This window comes from Arctopsyche grandis, chromosome 1 (assembly GCF_051622035.1).
Source record: "Arctopsyche grandis isolate Sample6627 chromosome 1, ASM5162203v2, whole genome shotgun sequence".
Lineage (NCBI taxonomy): Eukaryota > Metazoa > Arthropoda > Insecta > Trichoptera > Hydropsychidae > Arctopsyche > Arctopsyche grandis.
Window position 1 is genome coordinate 21,896,633 of NC_135355.1, and position 22,469 is coordinate 21,919,101.

General features: G+C 31.3%; 2 protein-coding genes across 2 annotated transcripts; both read right to left on the bottom strand.

Moving 5' to 3' along the window:
* Positions 1-2,240: 2,240 nt before the first annotated feature.
* LOC143917187 (vitellin-degrading protease-like) lies at positions 2,241-10,439 on the bottom strand. Its single transcript, XM_077438649.1, has 7 exons — positions 10,336-10,439; positions 10,045-10,243; positions 9,711-9,966; positions 9,420-9,630; positions 4,189-4,381; positions 3,845-4,097; positions 2,241-3,763 (listed from the first exon to the last, which is right to left on the bottom strand). Exons 1-7 carry the CDS (start codon positions 10,379-10,381, stop codon positions 3,470-3,472), a joined length of 1,452 nt encoding a protein of 483 aa, XP_077294775.1. The 5' UTR covers positions 10,382-10,439; the 3' UTR covers positions 2,241-3,469.
* A 2,290-nt stretch (positions 10,440-12,729) lies between these two features.
* LOC143912696 (trypsin, alkaline B-like) lies at positions 12,730-13,980 on the bottom strand. The gene is made up of 4 exons (XM_077431997.1): positions 13,878-13,980; positions 13,615-13,804; positions 13,251-13,542; positions 12,730-13,166 (listed from the first exon to the last, which is right to left on the bottom strand). Exons 1-3 carry the CDS (start codon positions 13,933-13,935, stop codon positions 13,371-13,373), a joined length of 420 nt encoding a protein of 139 aa, XP_077288123.1. The 5' UTR covers positions 13,936-13,980; the 3' UTR covers positions 12,730-13,166; positions 13,251-13,370.
* Positions 13,981-22,469: the final 8,489 nt, after the last annotated feature.

A 22,469-nucleotide genomic window follows, 5' to 3' on the forward strand; every position in this document is an offset into this window, starting at 1 on the left:
CAATATAGATGTAGATAAAGTCAAAGTACTCTATAAAGTAAAATTATTTTTATTACTTTATAGATTATGTAGATAAAGTAAAAATTCACGTTCCTCAGTCGGGAAAAATACTATTAGTACTGTCTGTAATTAGAATTGATGCCTCGAATTTGCATGAAAATTATATTTAATTTAAGCATCAAATTGCCATCAAACACATTCGTGCAATCGAGTTGTAAATCCCAGATGCATCAAATATTTGATGACAGTTACAAAACCTTCCCGAATCCTCCAAAAGCTAGTGTACTGAGAATAAAACAAAAACATATATGTATGTACATACATACATATGTTCATATGATTATGTTACATATATGTATATACATACATATTTTCTATCATATAATGAATAAGGGACTGCTAAAAAAAATGTTTGACTATTGTCAATTTCTGTTTCAACAATTTTTTTTTGCTCTCCTGCTTACTCGGAAAATGAAGAAGTCTATTGCTATTTTTTGGCGGAAACCTGACCACCGGTCTTTAATAATTACACATGTTACTAGCTAGAAGAATAATATATGTATAATACTCGATTTCTCAAAGATCAATGTGAATTAAAAGATTATTTATTGGATTAAATGCTGGGAAAAGATAAGTTTCATCAGTGATAATCATATCGCATTAAAAATTTCAACGCCGACCTTGTATTACACATTATGTATTATATATTAGTTTGAAATATGTGCGAGTATTTATTAGTAAAATTCGTAATAATATCACTGAATCAAACTATTAATTACAAGCTAAGCGAAAACCGAAAATTAAAGTTATATACACAATTACGTATTTTGTATTTATAATTTATATTTCGAAGAAAATTTGTTATTAATGATAATTTACGTAAATGAAACAATCGTTGAAATAGTGGGTATTTAATTAAGATGTGTCAGAATAAAAATAATACAGAAATAAAAAATAACTGACGAGTGGTTTTTCCAATTCGGATTAAATAGAGATTGTCAAATTTACAAACAATCACATTTAACTTATCTATAAAGTGGCATTGTACTAATTACATATTGTTTCATTTTTACTTTATTTTGATTTCAGTCAAGTTCGGAGGCAAGAACACTGTCCGTTATGTGATTTATATTTTATGTACCTTAATTTGACTTTCTTTAAATGTTCAATATTTTTTTATATAATATGGATACATATATATATATATATATATATATATATATATATATATATATATATATATATATATATATATATATATATATACATATAATAAAATACAGACAGCTTGTATACATGTTACAGTGATTTTATATTGATGGTACTTTCACTGGCGTTCACTAGAATTCATATTCCAAATATGTATGTATTTTACTTCCGATACTTCTTTTAATGTTTTTGTATTTTTCTTCTATTGCAAACGAAAGTTTTTAGATGTCTTCTTCAGCGTTTAAATTTTTAATTACATCAGAAGGCAAATTTGATGATGTTGGATAGACTTTCGCAGTTTGTCCAAATACTGCTTCATATGGAAACTGTTTGATTTCTGAATAGAATGCCGTCCTTAGTCCTTAGTCCTTTCTTCCAATTGGCACTGTTATGATCTAGCATTCAATTTGACAACATGTTTTCAATGTCCCGATTTACGTGATATGCTTTAACCGTCTGAGTTGACGAAAGTATACTTCTATTAGTGATTTCTTTGAGGAATACAGATTCACTTTAACATATACACAAAAATCGAGAAATTTCAAGTCGATGGAACGGAGTCTACCCAATACGGAGATATAAAAGATTATTCTTGCACATATGTATGTACATATCAGTGGCATGCCGTTCTCCCTGTTTTTACAAGCGTGATTTTTTCGTCTGACAATATTTGGATTATTATTGTCACATAGCCTCACTCGCGTGTGCACGAACAGGATACAAAGGGACTAGATGACGTCATACCGAGTCCCCTTGTATCCTGATCGCGCACACTTAAAGGCTGCACGACAAAAACAAGGAGATTTTCACCGCACGCCACCAGTACATACTATGTATGTATCTATATTGTACATACATACATATATATGTGTGGATGAACATATAATGTGTATATATATAATGTGTATATATATCGAATGTGTATTTATATAAAATAATTGTGTTAAACCAATTCGTCATATCATGTCTCAAAATGATTTCATCTTATTTTTCTATAAATAAAAATATTAAAGGCATAACTTTTTGTATCAATGATATTTATTAATACATTTTCTAAAAAACAAATCAGTTGATAAAGTTAGCAAAACCTATTAACAAATATTTTTCATCGCAACAATTTAAATAGTCAGTTTTTTCCAATATGTGGTTGGTAACTGTTATGAAAATTTAGTGATGATAGTGTACTAAATATGTGGCGAGCCGTGGAAATATACATATACTGTTTTTGTCGCACACGTAAGTGAAGCTGTGCGATAAAAACATTTTTAATTCTTACAGCACGCCACTGGTACATACATCTAATATCAAATTTCGAAAGAGACTTTGTATGTATGTTTGTTTGGTTCATAAAATCCGTGACGTTCAATTTGATTAAAAAACAAATGAATATTCAAATAAATTTAAATAAAATAAAACTATTCAAATAAATTTAATATTAGATTGGCCATTTTTAAGCCGTTTATATTACAAATACCGAGCGAAGCCGGGTAAAAACACTAGTATATAAATAAATAAAAAATGAACGGTCGGTTAGTGAGCCTTTCATTGTTTTAAGTATTTTTGATCATCTATGTATTTACTAACGTTACTAGCCAAATAAGTAGAGGTAGGATAGTTACAGTGCTATCCATTGTTCGGCAAACCTTTAACAATGCATTTACAACCTTTGAACAATACACGGCTCCCTCAGGCTCCGGTGACTACAAATAAGTACAAGCCAATTTTTATTGAAACATTATATACGTATGTATGAGTATTTTTTACAATAAATGAAACTGTTGGTAAGTTAAACCTTTTTTTCAAGTAATACAAGAAACGAATGATTTAAAGACTTGGATTTATTGAGAAATCTGCAGAAAACTTGGATTTATTGAGAAATCTGCAGAAAACTTGGATTTATTGAGAAATCTGCAGAAAACTTGGATTTATTGAGAATTCAATATTAATTAGGAATCACTATCATCAATGATACCCTCTTTTTATAAGCTATTTACTAGCTTAAATAAAATATTTTACATGATATTTTATCAAATCAATCAAACTTCGTCAAAATAAAAGTGTGAAGGCTGCATTAGTATGTATGTATGTACATACATACATATATGTTTCTTTTCAATTTTATCTTAAGATGTGTATAACTTTACTGGATAAATGTTATGTAAACAAATAATTAGCACTAACAGCAAAATATAACAATAGTTTTATTTGTTTTATTGATAAAATGTACTAGTTGTTAAATGTTTATCATTCATTAACCAATTTATGGCATATTTGAGAGTATCCAAGGAACCATTGAAGACACGCGAGTCCCAACATCAGGTTGTCTGGAAACAGCACACCCTTTGCTCCAAGAGCTAATTCCAACGAGAACATTATTCCTAACAATTGGACCTCCAACATCTCCATCACATATACCTTCTCCTCCAGCCAAGTTACCGGCGCACATCATTCTATCAGTTACTGGATTATAGTCTGCGTATAAGCTACGACATTCGTTCTGGTTTACAATTTTTAAAGTCACACCTAATAGATAGCCGGTAGCAGCACCACCCTCCTGATAAATATGATGTATTAAAAAGTTATTATTTGAAATTATATTGTATGTATGTACATCTAATTACTGTATATTTTATACCTCTACGGATCCAAAACCAGTAACAAACACAGCCTCATCGTCTTGCAATACCAAATCTTCAGAAGGAAGTGAGATAGCAGCGGTTGAAACATCGTCTAGTTGCAATGCTATTGACAATATCATCAGTCCAATATCATTATCCCAGTTTTCATTGAAATTTTCGTGAACAATTATTGAGCCGACGTCCATGTACTGTCCTCCGATTTCAACAAACGATGAACCAGCGTGCACTTTCCATTGTCTTGGATCAGTTCTAAATTAACCACTCGTCAAATTAAAATTCAATTTACTAAAATTTCAAAGGCATTTACTAAAAATATATGTATATAATAGGCTGTCGTTACTTTTCTATGCAGCGAGCTGAAGTTACGATTACAGTTTCGGATAAAATCGATCCAGTGCATCTTAAATTGTATCTACCGATACCTAAGGAATCGTACATAAGCGCAACCACATAAGGAGCTGATGAAATTTCAGCCAATTCTCCTCCAACGATTCGCCCTTGATCTGCTCCAGCCTTAGGCCCAAAGGATGCCCCTGATATTAATAAATTTAAAATAAGTTTATGATTCTAATCTTATTTTATTCTACTCTTATCATCTGAACTCTTGCATCATCGAAAAATAACCGAAAAGCATTGACTTCACAATCAATCACTTTGATAACACATTATAGATCTTGCCATACATTATGAAACCACGTAGTGATAAATAATTGAAAAAAAATGATTAATATCGAAGTATTAATATGTAAACAGGTGAGAATAAATTGAAATGAAAATCATAAATTAATTCATATAAAACTGTATGTTATAACAACCACTTGCAATTTATTTGTTTTGATATTTTATTATATACAACAAACTATATCCAATATATCCAATTCACATTTAAATAATATACTAAATTTAATCACAAGTCTGTATATATATATGTATATATATATATATATATATATATATATATATATATATATATATATATATATATATATATATGTATGTATGTATATAAGATTTTTTTTGTGTATCTATTATGAAATTAACTTTAAATAATGAGTATGTCCATTTTCTGAATATGGATAGACGTATAAATATTATGCATCTTCTGAGTAACGGTTGATATCAAAGGATGTACATATGTATGTACATACAGATGAGCCGTTATATTTGAAAGTGGTATAAATCCACTTTTCTTCATTTTAAGAAATATTTCACAAAAGATTAAATACAGTGTTTTGCGTTTTGCAATATTTAAAAATACTGGTGGCCTGTAATACATTTATTCTGCTCTTCCGAGTTTCTGGACACATCGAATAAAATGAAGTGATAACAATTTATGAATTAGGTCAAACAGAAATAATGTTTTTGGAACTGAAAAATGGACTTTCGCCGCATTCAAATGTAATGGCTCATAAAATATTATATATGTATGTATATACATATGTATAAAAATTTACAATCTAATTTGTACACATATGTGTATATTAAAATAAAATCTTTTTTACCATGGCAAGACAGGATCAAAATCGCGCTTAATATGAACTTAAGCATATTGTTCGATCAGAATTACACTATCGAATGATTTTCTTGGATCAATTATATATATATTTACGAAAAAAACTTAATTAAAATTATCTTGACCATGATAAATAGGATGATAATACAATGATAATCACTGGGGAGAGCCGATTTGTTTTATAATGAACATTTTTTAAATATATGTTAACGTTATATAACAAATCTATAAATATAGCCGGGGGGGGGGGGGGGGGACCCGGTATCTCTGACCCCCCTCTCATAAAATTATCCCTTTTTATTACTATATTTCCTATGCTAGATCTCAGTTGAAAAAACTAATAAAAATCATATTTGTGACTCCAAGTCGAACGTTTCGTATCAGAGTTTGCCAATTGATCTAATTTAGTTATTGAAACGGTTCTCCAGAAATTGGCTATCTATCCTATATTTGTCACCATTGTATGATTTCTAATTTATATATACGTACTTATATTTTATATTATATTGGTACATATGTACAATGTATATATCTAGCAGTATAACTTGGTGAATGTGTTTATGCTAACCACCGAGAGGTTCTGGGTCCTGATTTGACCTCGATTGAAGATAATTTATTCAGAGTATTTCTGCAGTGCTACTGGCCAAACTGATATCTGTGACCCCAAGTCGATCATTTAGTAAAAGAGTTTACCAATTTATGCGATATAATAATTGAAACGGAACCTTATCAAATTGGCAAAACCATCCTACTCACTATGTCACCAATATTTGAATGTGATTTCAAATTCATAATCTGGAAATTTATGTGTACAAGTTTAATACCATAGGCGTCGCTCAGCCATATTTTTCAATATTACCATAATTTTACCCAAATGTATATAAATCTTATTAACCCATTTGAACCCACGCGGTCAGTTATGAACTTACACGATGTATGCCAGCGCGGTCATTCACGGCATTTTACAATTTTGCGTCGTAAAATAAAGGGATCACTCAGGCCGGCCGTAAAACCTTTTGTTACGCTTGGTTAGATGTTGGTGATGAATTTTAAGAAAGTCACACGAAATTAAATCAGTTCCTTTTGGAGTTTTGAGGGAATAACATCGAGCGCTTTTCGACTTGCAGATATGTCGAAGAGAAAACATACGTAAGTTTTTTATTTTTACATATTTTTTATTTATCTTTATGTTTCTAATACAGTAGGACTTATTGTATAATATGCATAAGAGAAATTGCGTTTATATATCTCATATTCCTGAAAAAAAAAATCAAAAGTCGACGGAGTCGTATATGACTCCTTGGGATAATGACACATATTTTTTTCCAGAGAATGCAATTTTACTACTGCAGAGATACGGGAAGAAATTGATAATTGGGACGAGTCTCAACTTCCGGATTCCACATACATACATATTACCACCCCTGGAAACTGATATTCGGTTAAAGAAAAAAGTAGGGTGGAAATCAATCAACCATTTAGTATAAATATGTATAATAAATATATGGGTGGGGTTGATCAAATGGATAACCATATTTCTAACTATAACATAAGTATTAGAGGGAAAAAATGGTACATGCCTATTCTGTTTTGGAACATCGATGTAGCTGTGAATAACGCTTGGATTCTAAGCAAAAGTTTTGGTTGTAAATTTGATAAATTAGGATTTATCAGACAGGTAACAGAGACGTTGTGCAAGTGTTATGGTCAAAAACGAAAACAATTGGTCCCATTCAGACCCGGCAAAGTTAATCAAAATCAAAAGGAAGTTGGAAGACATTTGATATTGGTCAAACAGAAATGGAGAAATTGTGGACACTGTAAAAATAAAACGTTTTCCGCTTGTGATAACTGTGAAATTCCATTGCATGACAAATGTTTTGTACCGTATCATAATAATTAATTATTTTGTCTTCATGTATTTTGTTTTTACGACTTTTGAACCCAAAATCTCGTTTATGACATTTCTTCTTTTAAAAGGGTGCACCCTTTTTTTTGTTGACGATGTGTATATGTCACAATATATGTACCTACGTGTGTTATGTTATGCGATTTGAAAATATCATTTTATCGAAGAGATGCGTGTTTGTTATTTTTAAAATTAATTTTATAAATTTCTTAACAATAAAATTACAAATAACCAGTGAGAAAGTATTATAACTGATTATGTGACTCCATTGTGATTTTTGTTTTATTTTAAAAAACATGTTTCATTAGCCCCAAAGGTCGTTCACGACACCACCTTGAAAAAAATTAAAAATGTTGAAAAATCAATTAATTATCCATCCCTATCCTATAAAAAATATTTCCCATGAAATAACTCAAAGATTTTGGAAAATAAACGAAAAAATAGTCCTGGGCACATGGGACATGTGTTTTCACGCGAGCTCTGGGTTCAAATGGGTTAAAATAAAATAATATGTATGTACATATTTTACTTTGAGGTAAACATGCAGAGAGGTACGTGGCATGTGTTTTTTTTATTTTGCACATGAAAAAAAAACGCTAAACGTACTCCAGTACGCAAAATCTGTACTACCGCGTCCCTTCGCAAGCCCCACTCACTGGAGAGTTTTCGATAATATTTTATACTTGTTTTCGCTTATATTTGACAGTAATCGATAACAGTGATTCCCAAATTTGGAGAATTGTAGTAGAAATTTGTCAAAATATCAAGATCGTATAAATTATCAATGAGATAAAATGGCAATGGGCGGGTCACGTAGCTCGGAGGATGGACGAAAGGTGGACAAAAGAAGTGCTTGAATGGTACCCGAGAGAAGGCAAAAGAGTAAAAGGAAGACCGCAAGGAAGATGGGTGAACGAAATTAGGAAAATGTGCGGAATGAGATGGATGAGTGTTGCGCAAAACAAAGACGAGTGGAAGCGTGTTGGAGAGGCCTTCATCCAGCAGTGGATGGCGAATGGCTGTAAATGATGATGATGATGATATGATATATATATATATATATATATATATATATATATATATATATATATATATATATATATATATATATATATATATATATATATATATATATATATATATATATATATATATATATATAAATATATAAATATATATATATATACATATATATATATATATATATATATATATATATATATATATATATATATATATATATATATATATATATATATATATATATATATATATATATATATATAAATATATAAATATATATATATATATATATATATACATATATATATATATATATATATATATATATATATATATATATATATATATATATATATATATATATATATTTATTTATTTATTTATTCTAAACAGACCATTGTGGCATAACAGGAATTCCAAAGCGCCACAATGGTCAAAAAATATAACACAAAAAAAAAAACAAAATAACAATTAAACATAAACATAAATACATCCATACATAAACATAAAAAATAGCATTTAATAATAACAGATAAAGTAAAAATATCAAATAAAATATAGCATAAGGAATGCCTTTACCTACAGCCAGTTTCAATAAATATGTAAGAAACAACTACAAATACAAAACATCCCTGTAAGGCCCAAATGGAAGAGAGTTAATCAAAATTTCACTCATAAATCACAATCAATCATGAAAACAATGATGAGCGCAGACTACCAGATAAATGGGTTAGAGTAATTTCCGACAATTTACGCTCACTAAGGTGGAAAATATCACATTCAGTCTCGGCAGCAACGATTTCATTAAGAAGTCGAATAGCTCTTGGAATAGGAGCCATTCGAAAAAGGACTGTGCGGGCAGGAGGTACAGCCAGCAAATGATGATGTCTACCACGCACATAGTGATTAGGGACATAAAGTCCCAACTGCTCCAGCAACAACGGGCATGACGTATTACCACGTAAGATCAGGAGAACGAAACGAATTATATATATATATATATATATATATATATATATATATATATATATATATATATATATATATATATATATATATATATATATATATATATATATATATATATATATATATATATATATATATATATATATAATTCGTCTACCCCATGAGGTGATTCCGATGAGGACACCGTTGACGGCAAGTGGGCCACCAGAGTCTCCTTGGCAAGCATCTTGACCTCCATTGGCGAGGTTTCCAGCGCAGATCATTCTAGCGGTGATAGAGTTGAATCCGGTGTATGCAGAAGCGCAAGTTTGTTGGTTTACAATTGGGATAGTGACTTTTTGGAGAGTAGCTACAGTGCTTCCTCCTTCCTGAAATGAGAAAGATTTATATTTAACAATTGATCATTTATGTGAGGTAGACCGTGTTTTAAGCTTTGGTGTATGTTTACCCTGGTTGATCCCCATCCGGTAACGAATGCGGGTGCACCATCAGCGACTGCGGCGTTTTGGGCTGGGAGAGGGATGGCTTTGGTGTTGACACCATCGATGTTGATGGCGCTGCTTAAGATGTAGAGGGAGATATCGAAGTCAATGGTGGAACCACTGTAGCTGGAGTGTATGATCATTCTGCTTACATCAATAAGTTGACCTCCAGATCCGCTATTGGTGGATCCAGCTCGGATTTTCCATTGGGCGGCAGTGGTACTGAATTCGTATATTTGTCTCCGTTAATTGATAGTGATTCAAAAGGTCAAATTTTGTTAAATTGACAAATTATATTACCCATCGGGACAGTGAGCAGCGCAGACGACGACGGTGGGACTGATGATGGATCCTCCGCAAGATTGCGAGAAGGTAGTCCTACCGTAAAGCATAGCTACTTGGTATGGAGCATCTTTGTTGTCGGCATTTTGTCCTCCGACAATTCTTCCGTCCCTAACCCAATCCATGGCAAATTGGGGGACTTCTGGGAGCACGCCACCTAAGCATAGAATAAATAAAATGGTTAATTCGATGAAATGAAAAACATTGAAAATATTCAAGAATATATGTAGATAGATATTGTTTATTTACCATAGGCGGTGGCGAAGAGGAAGGTCACTACCAAGATTCGGAACATAATGAAAACACCGTGTCTGATGGTGCTCAAGCTGAAAACTATTGCTTTTATACTAAAAGCGTATCTGCAATAGATAATGGGATTACATCAGTCTGAGGATTTATTTTGTTTATCTTCTATTTCTTAAGCAAAAACGTGACACCTGAGATGAATCAGGTATTGTCGTACTATGTATGTAAATTTACTAATTTCTTACATAAATTTTCGAAAGACAAAATAGCTACATTATATACATATACATATATATATATATATATATATATATATATATATATATATATATATATATATATATATATATATATATATATATATATATATATATATATATATATATATATATATATATATATATATAAGACGCTAATCTGTGTGTGTGTGTCCTAACGCTAGCCGAACATAATGAATCGATAAACAGCCTAAACCGGTCACCTCTCAACACATATATACTCTATATAAGTAGGTATATTCGAGTTGGGAGTTAACCGATTACGACATGGTCCGATTTCAAACATTAATTGAAAATTTTCATTCTCGCCATATAAAAATACATAATTATAATAATTTTATTAAGCGAGGTTTTGAACCATTTTTTATTTTCATATTAAACAATTATATATATTTTTAATTAAATCAAAATGAATTATATTTTGACGTTATTCGCAAAATAAAATTGAGTTAATGTTTGGCGGCGGGTATCGAGCCTGGGTCCCATATTCACACTCCGCCACCGTCTCGCCCGGAAAATGTGTGGTAAATGCACATCATATATGTATGTAATTTGTTATGTGTAATAATAATATTCAACGTTACGAGGTCAATGACCTTTTGTTTATAATCGGAAAATATTAGATTTTGTAAACTTATTATAATAGCTAAAATTTTGTAAGCATTAAATTACATATTGGAATACAGCAGTTTTACAGTTGTTTTCGACCTTACACATGAATTATTTAGTTTACTTTTAAAATTACTGTTTCAGTACCGATTCCGATTAATTATTACTATTCATATTGTAACTTAATTTTAAATCGTGTATCAATCAGAAAGCACCCGTTTAAATTTCAACGGGCATAAAGCTTAATTAAATACATTTTTTTTTTACTATCTACATCCATTTGTATGTCTATTACGTATGTACATATGTATGTATAAAGCATGTCTATTACGTATGTATGTATAAAGCATCGATTAATCTGTATTATATTAACTCAATTTTATCAATTTGGTGAGTTACATAAAAATTATATCAAATATTATAAAAAGTAATGAAAACATGAGGTTAGAATATTTATTTGAAAATTTTTAAACGGATGAATTTTTTTTGACATACTGAGTGCTGCGTTGCAATCGATTGAAGCCTCATTCGATATCAAAATTAAAACAAAAAAGATTGATTATTATTGAAGTTTTTGTTAGTTTTTTATTATTGATTTTTACAAGCTCAAGTTATATGTACATAATATTATTACCTTTCGAATTATACGAATCAAACTCAATAAACATACAATACATTTACGAGTTCGCTCGACTGTATTACATACATCATACGTCAATGTATTACAGGTAGGCTTTCAATACGCCTGACGTCACCCGAGACGCAATTTAACCGTAAATAACTTTCAGTTCGAGCAACGTGTGCTGTATCTGTCTGTTTATGATACAATATTGTTCGTGAAAAATAAACATTATCCGACACAACACCTCGCATGATTTCATTTCTACACGTACGAATTAATAAGGTTTTGATAATTATTATTATCAAAACCTTTGAACAGACTTGTGTTTACTTCTGTTATGACATAATTTCTTCAACCACTCAATGAGGTGAATTTCTCACGAACGGTTAATCAGACACGTGAAGATGGTCTTCAGTGATATAGGGAGACACTCGAAGGTGGTCCCCAGTGATACACCTAGACATTCAAAGGAGGTCCACAGAGACATACCTATAAACTAAAGGTGCTCTTCGTAGATACATGTATGAAGACACGTTTATCCGCTGATAAGTAGCGGACAAACCTCTTGACGTGCAGCTCGAATCACCGAGAAATCATATGTATGCACATACATATGTACAATTTACCTACATACGTCTATAGATTTTTAAATATACATATATACCTCTTAAACGTATAGACGCCGCGCAAATCTCGTTCTATTTAAGATTTTCACTTTTTTTTCATAAAATTTAAAATTTTTTGAGGTAGTTAGGCGCCTTTTGGTAACGCGACATAACGCGACATAACCGCGCCGACATTACCGCGCCGCGACAAAATTGCGTGAGCCAAAACCGCGATAGGGAGGCTCAAGGGAGATGGGTGGTTGAAATAAAAAAAAAACTGTATGAGGTGAGGTGAATGTGAATATATGTACATATGTGCATATCAGTTACATATGCACATACATAGATTTATTTAAACTTGGTTACAGAATCTTATAAATATTATTGTTGAAGACACTACAATTGAAATCATAATAATCCAAATATTAGTTGGCGGTTTGGTATTGTTGTCAATCGTCAATTTAATCCAATCTGTGAATGCAGGTACTCGAGTCCATACTCCAGGTTTCTTAGTAACACCTCGACAGTTTTTACCCCAAGATGTAATACCAAATAAAATTCCGTCGATTGTCAAAGGCCCTCCAGAGTCGCCTTGGCATGCATCTACGTTATTATTTGATTCCGCACATATCATATTTTCAGTTACTGCATACTTGGAATAAGATTCAGCGCAGTTTTTATGGTTTAAAACTGATATTATGCCCATACGAAGATTTTCAACTACGTTTTCATCCCGTATTAAACATTTAGATATAATTCATATATTTAAAAAAATTAAATGTTAATATAATAAATACATCATACCATATGAGTTTTTCCCCAGCCTGCAATGAGAGCCTTAGAAGTATCTTTGACATCAGCTCCCTGTGGTGAAAGTGTAACATTAGCTATGTCTTTGTTATTGAGCGTTAAAGGACAATAAAGCTATGTCTTTATCAAAGGTAGACTGGATAAGAACAATAAAGCTATGTCTTTATCAAAGGTAGAACGTTGATAATTGGGATGAATGATCATCTTAATTACATCCCTCACTTGTCCACCATTTTTGTTGAATGTAGATCCTGCGCGCACTTTAAAAATACCAGGCTGGTGTTTCCTAATTGTTAAAGTAATTAGTATAGATATTTACTTAATTTGTAACTTGTTTACTATATAAATTTATATATACCGGTCATTAATGCAGTGTGCAGCGGTTAATATACTGTTTGCATCTATAATAGCCCCGCCACAAGTGTGCACAAAATTTCCATCATCATTCGGATCAATGAGGATTGATACTATGTAAGGAACATCAGTGATATCAGCTGCTTGTCCATTTTGTATCTTTCGATGTGCAATTTTAGCATAATCCAAATTTGCTGAAATACATAAATTTAAAAATTGATGACTCGTTAAAATTACAAATACATTTACATAGTACATAATATTTACCAAATACTGGATGGAATAAACAAAACAGCAATGAAAGTAATAATGAAGAGATAGCCATTTTATTTTGGTTACATGTCCACCTGTTGAAGTTACACTAGAAAATGTTTTTTTAAATTATTTTGTACATCTTTTTCATTTATCAAATGATAAGCTATAAATTTGATACGGTATTAGTTAAACTGATAAACCATTACGTGTATGTAGTAGATACATACATACACTAATAGATAAAAAGGTATAAATAACAATATTCTGTATTCTTTTGCAGCTGTCGGATTCTGTATCTAACTTTTCGCAAATTGAGCCTATCTGCTTTTTACAAACCTCCTTTACGTTTCACATTATTTCCTTCTGGGTCACGAGTACAATTGAAATTCAGAATTCGTATGATACAATGATATCGTAATAAGTACAGCCAGGATAACCAAGGTGCCGTTTATTGTTCAAATGTTGTAAATGCATTGTTATAGGTTTGCCGAACCTTTTTTACAAAGGATTTACAACAATTGAATGAGCGGCACATTGGCTATCCTACCTCTAGTAATAAGATAGATTTTTAGGATATTTACACATTCTCGACATATTAAATCACTCTTCCGATATATAAACGCTCCAAGATAAATGCGGTGAACAAAAATAAAAATGAATGCGGCGTGAATGTGTTAGCAAAATGGGTTAATTGAGCGGGGCTAAGTTGATGGATTGGTACAATGAAATTAGCCGTCTTTCAAAAGTTGACTGTTAGTTGGCCCGTAAACCGTTTGTTTCCCTTGACGCTCCGGTTAACTCGGCCATTGTAAATGACTTTTCAAGCATTGCTACCTGACTCCCACCCACTCCCCCATCACCCCAGCACGCTCATCATCTTCATTCACACTATTTCCATGAAGAAGTCATCTGCCTAAAATTTTCACATAGTGAAAATTTTAGGCAGATGACTAGGCAGATTTGATATATTTTTGGTTAAGTTTCGCTTACATAGTATTTCAATCCAAAATGTCACTTTTCCCGAAGAAAACGATCTTCGATTAATGTGTTTTTCCAATGATGACGTATGAATTTGAAATTTGAGGATTGAGTCATAAAACTGCTGCTGGGCATAACGAGGAAAGATAGGAAGCCTAATAAATACATGGGTGAGAAATATGGCGAGGGTAGTAAATATGGAGGGAATGAAACAATTTCAATGGCAGTTTAAAAGCGGAAGTTTTCTTGCAATTCCCTGAGAAAATATCATATCTACATATATATTTTTTTGTAAATTAATTTAAAATATTTAATTTTGATTTTTTTTCCAATGGGCTTAGAAACGTTCGCATTCCTGTTAATATTATTAACATTGACAGAATTGACATTGCCATTAAGATTGTTAAAATCAGGTTGGCTTTAAAAAAAATGGACTCAATGCGGAACTTTAAATTTTGTTAGCTTTAAAATTTAAAACGCTAAAATAGTAAATTTAATAAATAAATAATACACCGCACAGATTAATATATGTATGTATATATGTATAAATTAGCATATTTTTTTCAGAAATTGTGACGTTTCAAATTTTCATTACTAGAATTTAAAGTTCAAGCGTTTGATGTTTGAAACGCTCAATGAAAGTGACCGGGATTTGATAACTAATGGAAATATAATTAATATTTTAGAAATAAATCTCTTAATACTATCGCATTTTTATCATATTTTGCTTTTCTGGAAGAGTTTTGGTTTGGGGAGGGTCGCATGTTCCTTTGTTCCAACGTGGGTCACACACTCCTGGTGATTCCCACGAATGCACACCCATCAGTCCAAAGAAGACAAATAAAACAATCGGTGAGAACAAAACAACAATACGGGTGTAATTGTTGAATATTTAAAGTTTTACCTTTTGTATTATAAATAACGAATATGTAGACGATTCGTGCCCCACCGAGTTACACACATTGGTGATATTTATCGCGGCGTTATTATTTATTATTTTTTTCAAATTTTGATTTGTGTTTTCGTTTATCCGTGACTGTTATGTCAAACCTATTAATCAACACGCGAAGAAACACCATTCGATGTGCCGGAATCTTGATCGTTTTCAGTTGATTTTTTTAATAGAATATATTTATGGTAGGTATGTGATCCGAGTGATTGGGTCGCGTGATTCCAACCGGTGCTGTGCTGTGTTGGTAAAAAAATAGACACAGTGGGATCAATAACCCATCAAACACCCAGAAGAGACGAAAAAATATCGGATAGTGGTAATTGATCTTTGGTTCACCGAATCACATCAAACATTTTGATCATTACAACTGAATATTAATAATATTCAAATATGTATAATAAATTATATACACATGTACATACCTAACTCATTGTTAAGTATGTAAAATTTAAGTATACCTCTGTACAATACATATAAATTCAAAATTGGTATTCATAATATCATTAAATTTCTTAATAATTGTGTGTTTATCGAAAAGTCTTGTATTCGATCAAAGAGTTTTTCATGATATACATATCTGCTAAAATGTGATTAATTAATAACAAACTTAAGAATCTATTTGTTTTGATCACTAATTTATATGACATGATTCAGTAGATATTATGTTTGCCTTTTTTTATTTATATTATAATAATACACATGTCTTTAAATTTTAATACGGCGAAGATTCGATTTAATTGTGTGTGTTTGTACATATGTATTTTGTATGTGTGCAACACCAAAGCTACTTGCTGCTGCATATCAATGACCTGCTCTGCTTGACTCATCTCGTTACTTGGCTGAGCTTCTAAACGTTACAGATGCTTCTCAAATTTCGAAGCGGAATTAAATTTACATTACCATATATTATCAGAATTATAAACATATGTACTCAATATAAAGGTGTGTGTGCTATTGTGTATTTCTAATAACTTTTTTGATCATTATGAATATCACAACATTATACCAACTTTTTCATTACTTGAGCTGGGCTAATTTTTTACATACCTCCTTTACGTTTCACATGGCTTTCGTGTCAGTGGTCATTTTAATCTCTTATCCGATCGTTTTCATACTTTGCCATATTGCTCATTTTGGTCATCAATATACGTAAATGTATCGTCTGCCATTACGTTGGAGATAAAATATCGTATACAATGCGTAACAAATATCCAGAATCTCGGATACGGTGACGTTTATGACGGTACGTAAGGCTACCATAATCTATCTTCAACCTTTTCGCCTTGATATACTATTTCAGATTTTAATTGTTTAAACGCCTATAATTCAATCTATATTTTATAAAATTTTCTCTATAGTTTCTCGTTATCTCTAATATTTAAATATTTATAGTGTTAACTCTCATATGTATATATAAATTTCAAATTTGGCGTCTAGCTTCATGTAATGTAATACACGATATATATTGATTTTTGGCCAAATATGTCAAATCTGACATTTCACTGTATATCTCCTCAGTCGGTTTTATCTGCGAAATAAGTATTCAATAAGAAGTTATGTTGTATCTAATTGTTAATATGATTTACAATAAGCTTACATACATTTAGTTTTAAGCGTTTATTTTTTTTAAATGACAAAAATTGAAATTATTCTAAAAAAAATATGCATGAAAATAACCACTCTTTCGAAAATTTTCGTCGATATAAATCGATTGGTTGAAGGCACAAGACATTATTTAACACTTGCCTTACTGTGCTAAAAAAATCCATTAGCGACTGTGCTGGACTCCAAACATCCGGCTAAAAATATGTGTTTAAGTTTCGTATACAGCCATCTCTTTCACAGACCGTCTGTTATCGGTGAACAGACGGTTTGTGAAAGAGATGGCTGCATACGTAATGGCATAGTAAACGAGATCTTGGTGAACAGACGGGGTGAGAAAGAGATGGCCGTAACGTAATGCCTGGAGCGCATCCTCGGCTTACGGAAAATCTGTGAACGAGTTGTCAGGTAACCATATAATATACTCATAAGATATTATTTATATCCAAAAATTCTAATCGCAATGCTGTGAGTAGGGCTTTTCGGTTTCAGAATCGGCCCAATTCAAAACCCAATCCAGCCTACATATGTATACATACATATGTATCACATTTTCAAAGCAAAAAATTGTATATACGAATCACATTAAAAAGCAATTAAATTTGCATTCATATATTTAAATGTTTTAAATTTGAATCCAGTGAAAACGAATGTTTAGAATCAGTGGAATAAAGCTTTACGATCGCCTCTGGGTACACGTTCGCTTATTTGAACGCTCCTCACCTTCGGAACGAACTCGGATCGCAATACAATAAACATATCGAAAAGTCATTTATTTTTACGTTAACTTGTAATGGTATAATTTTTTAAAATATGTATTTTATTCCGCTATGAAAATTGTATTAATTAACCTCACACGGAACATATACATATTTTGTTCGTATAGTTGGGTGGGTCAGACAGAATTTTCCGTCCACCAATCGATTGTGTCCAACGGGACAGGAACGAGCAGACAGATAAATATGTACGAGTACATATACATATTCGAATGAATGTGTCGGCCTTTCTGTCCGTCTGTGACCGAGGGAAAGAGGTCGAAGTCCCATTGGAGGTAGAGCTTTCGTAGCGGCGTTGTTTCTCACAGAAAGCTTCGTCGAGGAATGTGCGAAGCTCAGCTTTATGGACACCCTTGACTCCAGGGCCATCAATTACCGGGCATGGACTCTCCTGCTATCCCCACCATCTCTTCATCCACTAACATCTCACTGAATGTGAAAATTTTCAGTTTTCCATCTTTAAAGAACGTCAATTTTACTTAATTTTCTTTTTAGCATTATTTTTTCAGTAGCATTTTGAAATAAAACACCTATTTTTGTTTAAAGAGCCCTTTACGTTAGGAGTTCAGAATATCCAGAGTCCAGAATATCTACAAAAACTATAAATGGTAAACACGGAATTCAGTATATTTTAATTATGTCCGAAAAAATTGAGACCCAATCCTCTTAGTGTGTACCTATTTATTTTTATTTTATTTATATATTTATACCAGGAATGCCAAACAGGTAAACCCAATGCGCCTTAAAAAAAAGTAATAATCATCGAATAAATGAGAAAAAACACATGAACATACACAAACACAGATGTGCGTATCCATATGGTAAATAAACAGTATACTAAGTAATAAAATTACAAAATGGAAACAACATAAATAATATAAAAAATATATACATATGTATATACCAGGAAGACCTCACAGGTAAAACCCAATGCGCCTTCCTGGCCAATTACCGGAGATCGGTATCGAAGTTCCTTTCACGAACAATTACAATTACAAATTCTCTGCCAATTACAAACATTGCGGTATTTTTATTTCATAAAACAGTGAATTTCGAGATACAGAAAAGCTTCAAATTATCGAGACGTCTATGGATTTAGACTTGTACGTAAATCATATTCAATTTGTGTTGGCATAGTGGGTAGGATGGTTTGTAGCCAATTTGATGGAAGACCAAAATCATTAAAGATTATATTCAGAATAAATTTTTTCAATCGAGGTAAGTTCACGGGATCGATCTCGGTGACTTCTCTGCTTAACATAAACGCAACCACCGAGCCATGCTGCTGGCTAAGCATTGCTCTTATCCAAAAAAGTTTGGAGACACCTGATCCTCATACATATGTATGTATGAACTTATAATATGTATATGCGGATTTCAAACAACCTCATTAGGCAGTTATAGTATCGTTTGAAATTTACTGTCGGTTATTGGTAGATGAAGTCTTAAGATTTATTTTATTTAAATTATTAATTTAAGTGAAATAATTAACTAAAAATAATAAACGTGATCAGAAATCGATAAGAGTAAAAATTGGTAAAATCTTCTCCTAATTTCAAAGCCTTATATATTGATACTTCGTATATGTATATATATATATATATATATATATATATATATATATATATATATATAAATATATATATATATATATATATATATATATATATATATATATATATATACATATATATATATATATATACACACACATATATATATATATATATATATATATATATATATATATATATATATATATATATATATACACATATGCACCTAACTATCTATGTATGTAGGATATAATTCAAAAAGGGATACGGGGTACACATGTGGTCAATGGAGTCGTTCAGCGCTTTAAACTGCATATGTGTGTTTATTTTTCAATACGCCAAAATGAACTATCATTTGGTCACTATGTTGAATTTTTCACAAAAAAATGTATCATTAACCTGAAATTAACTAAACTGATAATTCACCACGCCAAAAAAATATTATTTTTACCAGTGTCGGATTCAGGAAATTTGCATTTCTAATATTTTAATACACATATTTTTATTTTCAAAAATAAGGCGTATCTTCAGTTATATTATTTATTTAATGCCATGTAAGCTTATGAATTTGTGGAGCAATATTTAAACTAATTTAAAAAAATACAAATACATAAAAACATCATAAAATAAAACCGGACTTAAATCGGACTAAATCACAAAACTATTGTTACTTCATACATAGAAATAGTAAAAATGTATAAAATTTTGAATAAATGATCGCAATAAGCAGACTATTATTATTTACAATGATTTCCACCAATGAAATAAAATGGCGACCACGATGGTAAAATTAAAAAACCGCACTCTGCTATTTTCTTTTACGTAGGAAATATTTCACTAGGGCAGTAAGTAGTTCTACGATTGGAAACGGCAGGTAAGCTGTTTTAACTTGGATATAATCATAAAATTTGGATTGGAAAAAATATACGTAGGTAATTCATATCTTGTTTCGAACGATAGATGTCGCTCTGTAAAACATTTCAATATATGTATATACATACATTTGTACGTAAGAGGCTTTTTTTTAATATATAAAATAAAAATGTGATAAAACTCATGAAGTCAGTGACCCATTTTTGAAGTTCAAAGCTCCAATAATTGAGAGTAACCAGATCCATCTCGAAATTCTTACGTTGAATCAGTCACATAAAAAATTGAGTGATGTAAAAACGCAATGGTGGTGCGCCTTAATTTTACAACTCAGGATTGTTAAGGCTTGTGTTGTCATGATTTATTCGACGAAGACTATTTTATTCCGCGGATTTGTAGGCGCCCACCTCGGGTGCTTTTCCACCTTATTTACAAGCACCACTAGTGTAAGGTATGTATATTTGCTCTTATTTACAGACGGGCTTACTTACAGTATGTAAGCAATGGCAATTTGCATATTCAGCGATAAACGCTCGCGGTGGCCATTTTTGCGTCTACGACTCGTTTGTTAGTCGCATAGAACGCGATAAGATATAAAATCGCGTGTGTTTATTGCGCGATTGATTGCGTACATGTATTTTATTTATGATAAGATGATTGATTTGCAATGAGAGCATTAAGAAAATTCAACCGTATGACAATAAATATGAATAAAATCGTTTTAAGAGTACAGTCAATTTTATATAACGTATAAAATGTCTAGTCAAGAATTCTAGTCAAGAATTTTTGAAAGCTTCATGTTATTTCGAGCCAATCAAATTTTTTTATTACCAGATTCGTGTTCAATGGGCATAGATCTATGTATAATAAAAGTTATATCTCGTCTCTGAACCAAAAAAAAAGTCGTCATTTGTCGAATAGGTGTAAATGCTTTAAAGTAAGGTGACAATAAATAAATTTTATTTTCGAACAATCGTATTTATTTATTTAAAGTTTGGACCATTTGAAAGTTTATATCAAATTGTTGATTAGTCCGTGTTGCCAGTGAATTTATCAATCTAATATTGTCACATTAATACTGAGAATAAACAAATTCCAGATAACCTAATCCACAATTCACCATTTGCATTGATTTTTAATGTAATATTATTACATAATAATATTACATTAAAAATCATAAATAAATTTTGTCGCGAATTACATAATTCGCGACAAAATAATTTCCGGTAATTACTGGTAAATTTTAAAACTTACCGCTGGCCGTTTTTTATTTATTATAATAACTTTTCCGATTTTCCGGTATACCTTTACCCATTATACGTACATATGTACATACATTTATATAGCGTATAATGGACTAAGGCTTCAACGGACACCCCTCGCCCGAATTAGACGGTAATATAGAGGTTTTTTTCCGTAAAACATTTTCATTAATATACGGCGCAACTCTATGAAGTGATGGATTGGAAGTAAAAAATTCGGGTGTGACCAACCCATGACTTTATCTTTGTTTTTGAGGAATATAAGAAAGTTGTGTCGATTAGATTTTCAGTAACCGATACTAAGTTTCAGTTCGATAGGACTAACGGTATTCAAAAAATTCCCAAAATACACAGACACACACACATTTTTTCCATATCATGAAATCAGTATTCGATTCTGAGTTCGAATCACTCAAAATCACAAAACTTTCGCATGATCACAAAACTTCATCTATTGTTACTACGTACATACATAGATAAAGTAAAAAATATAGAAAGAAGCAGATCCGTTCAGTGACAGGTGTTTCGTGACACTAATTCCAGAGAAAATTAGAGATCATTATAAAATGCGTTTTTGGTCATAAATTTCGTAAAGCAAAGATTTGTAT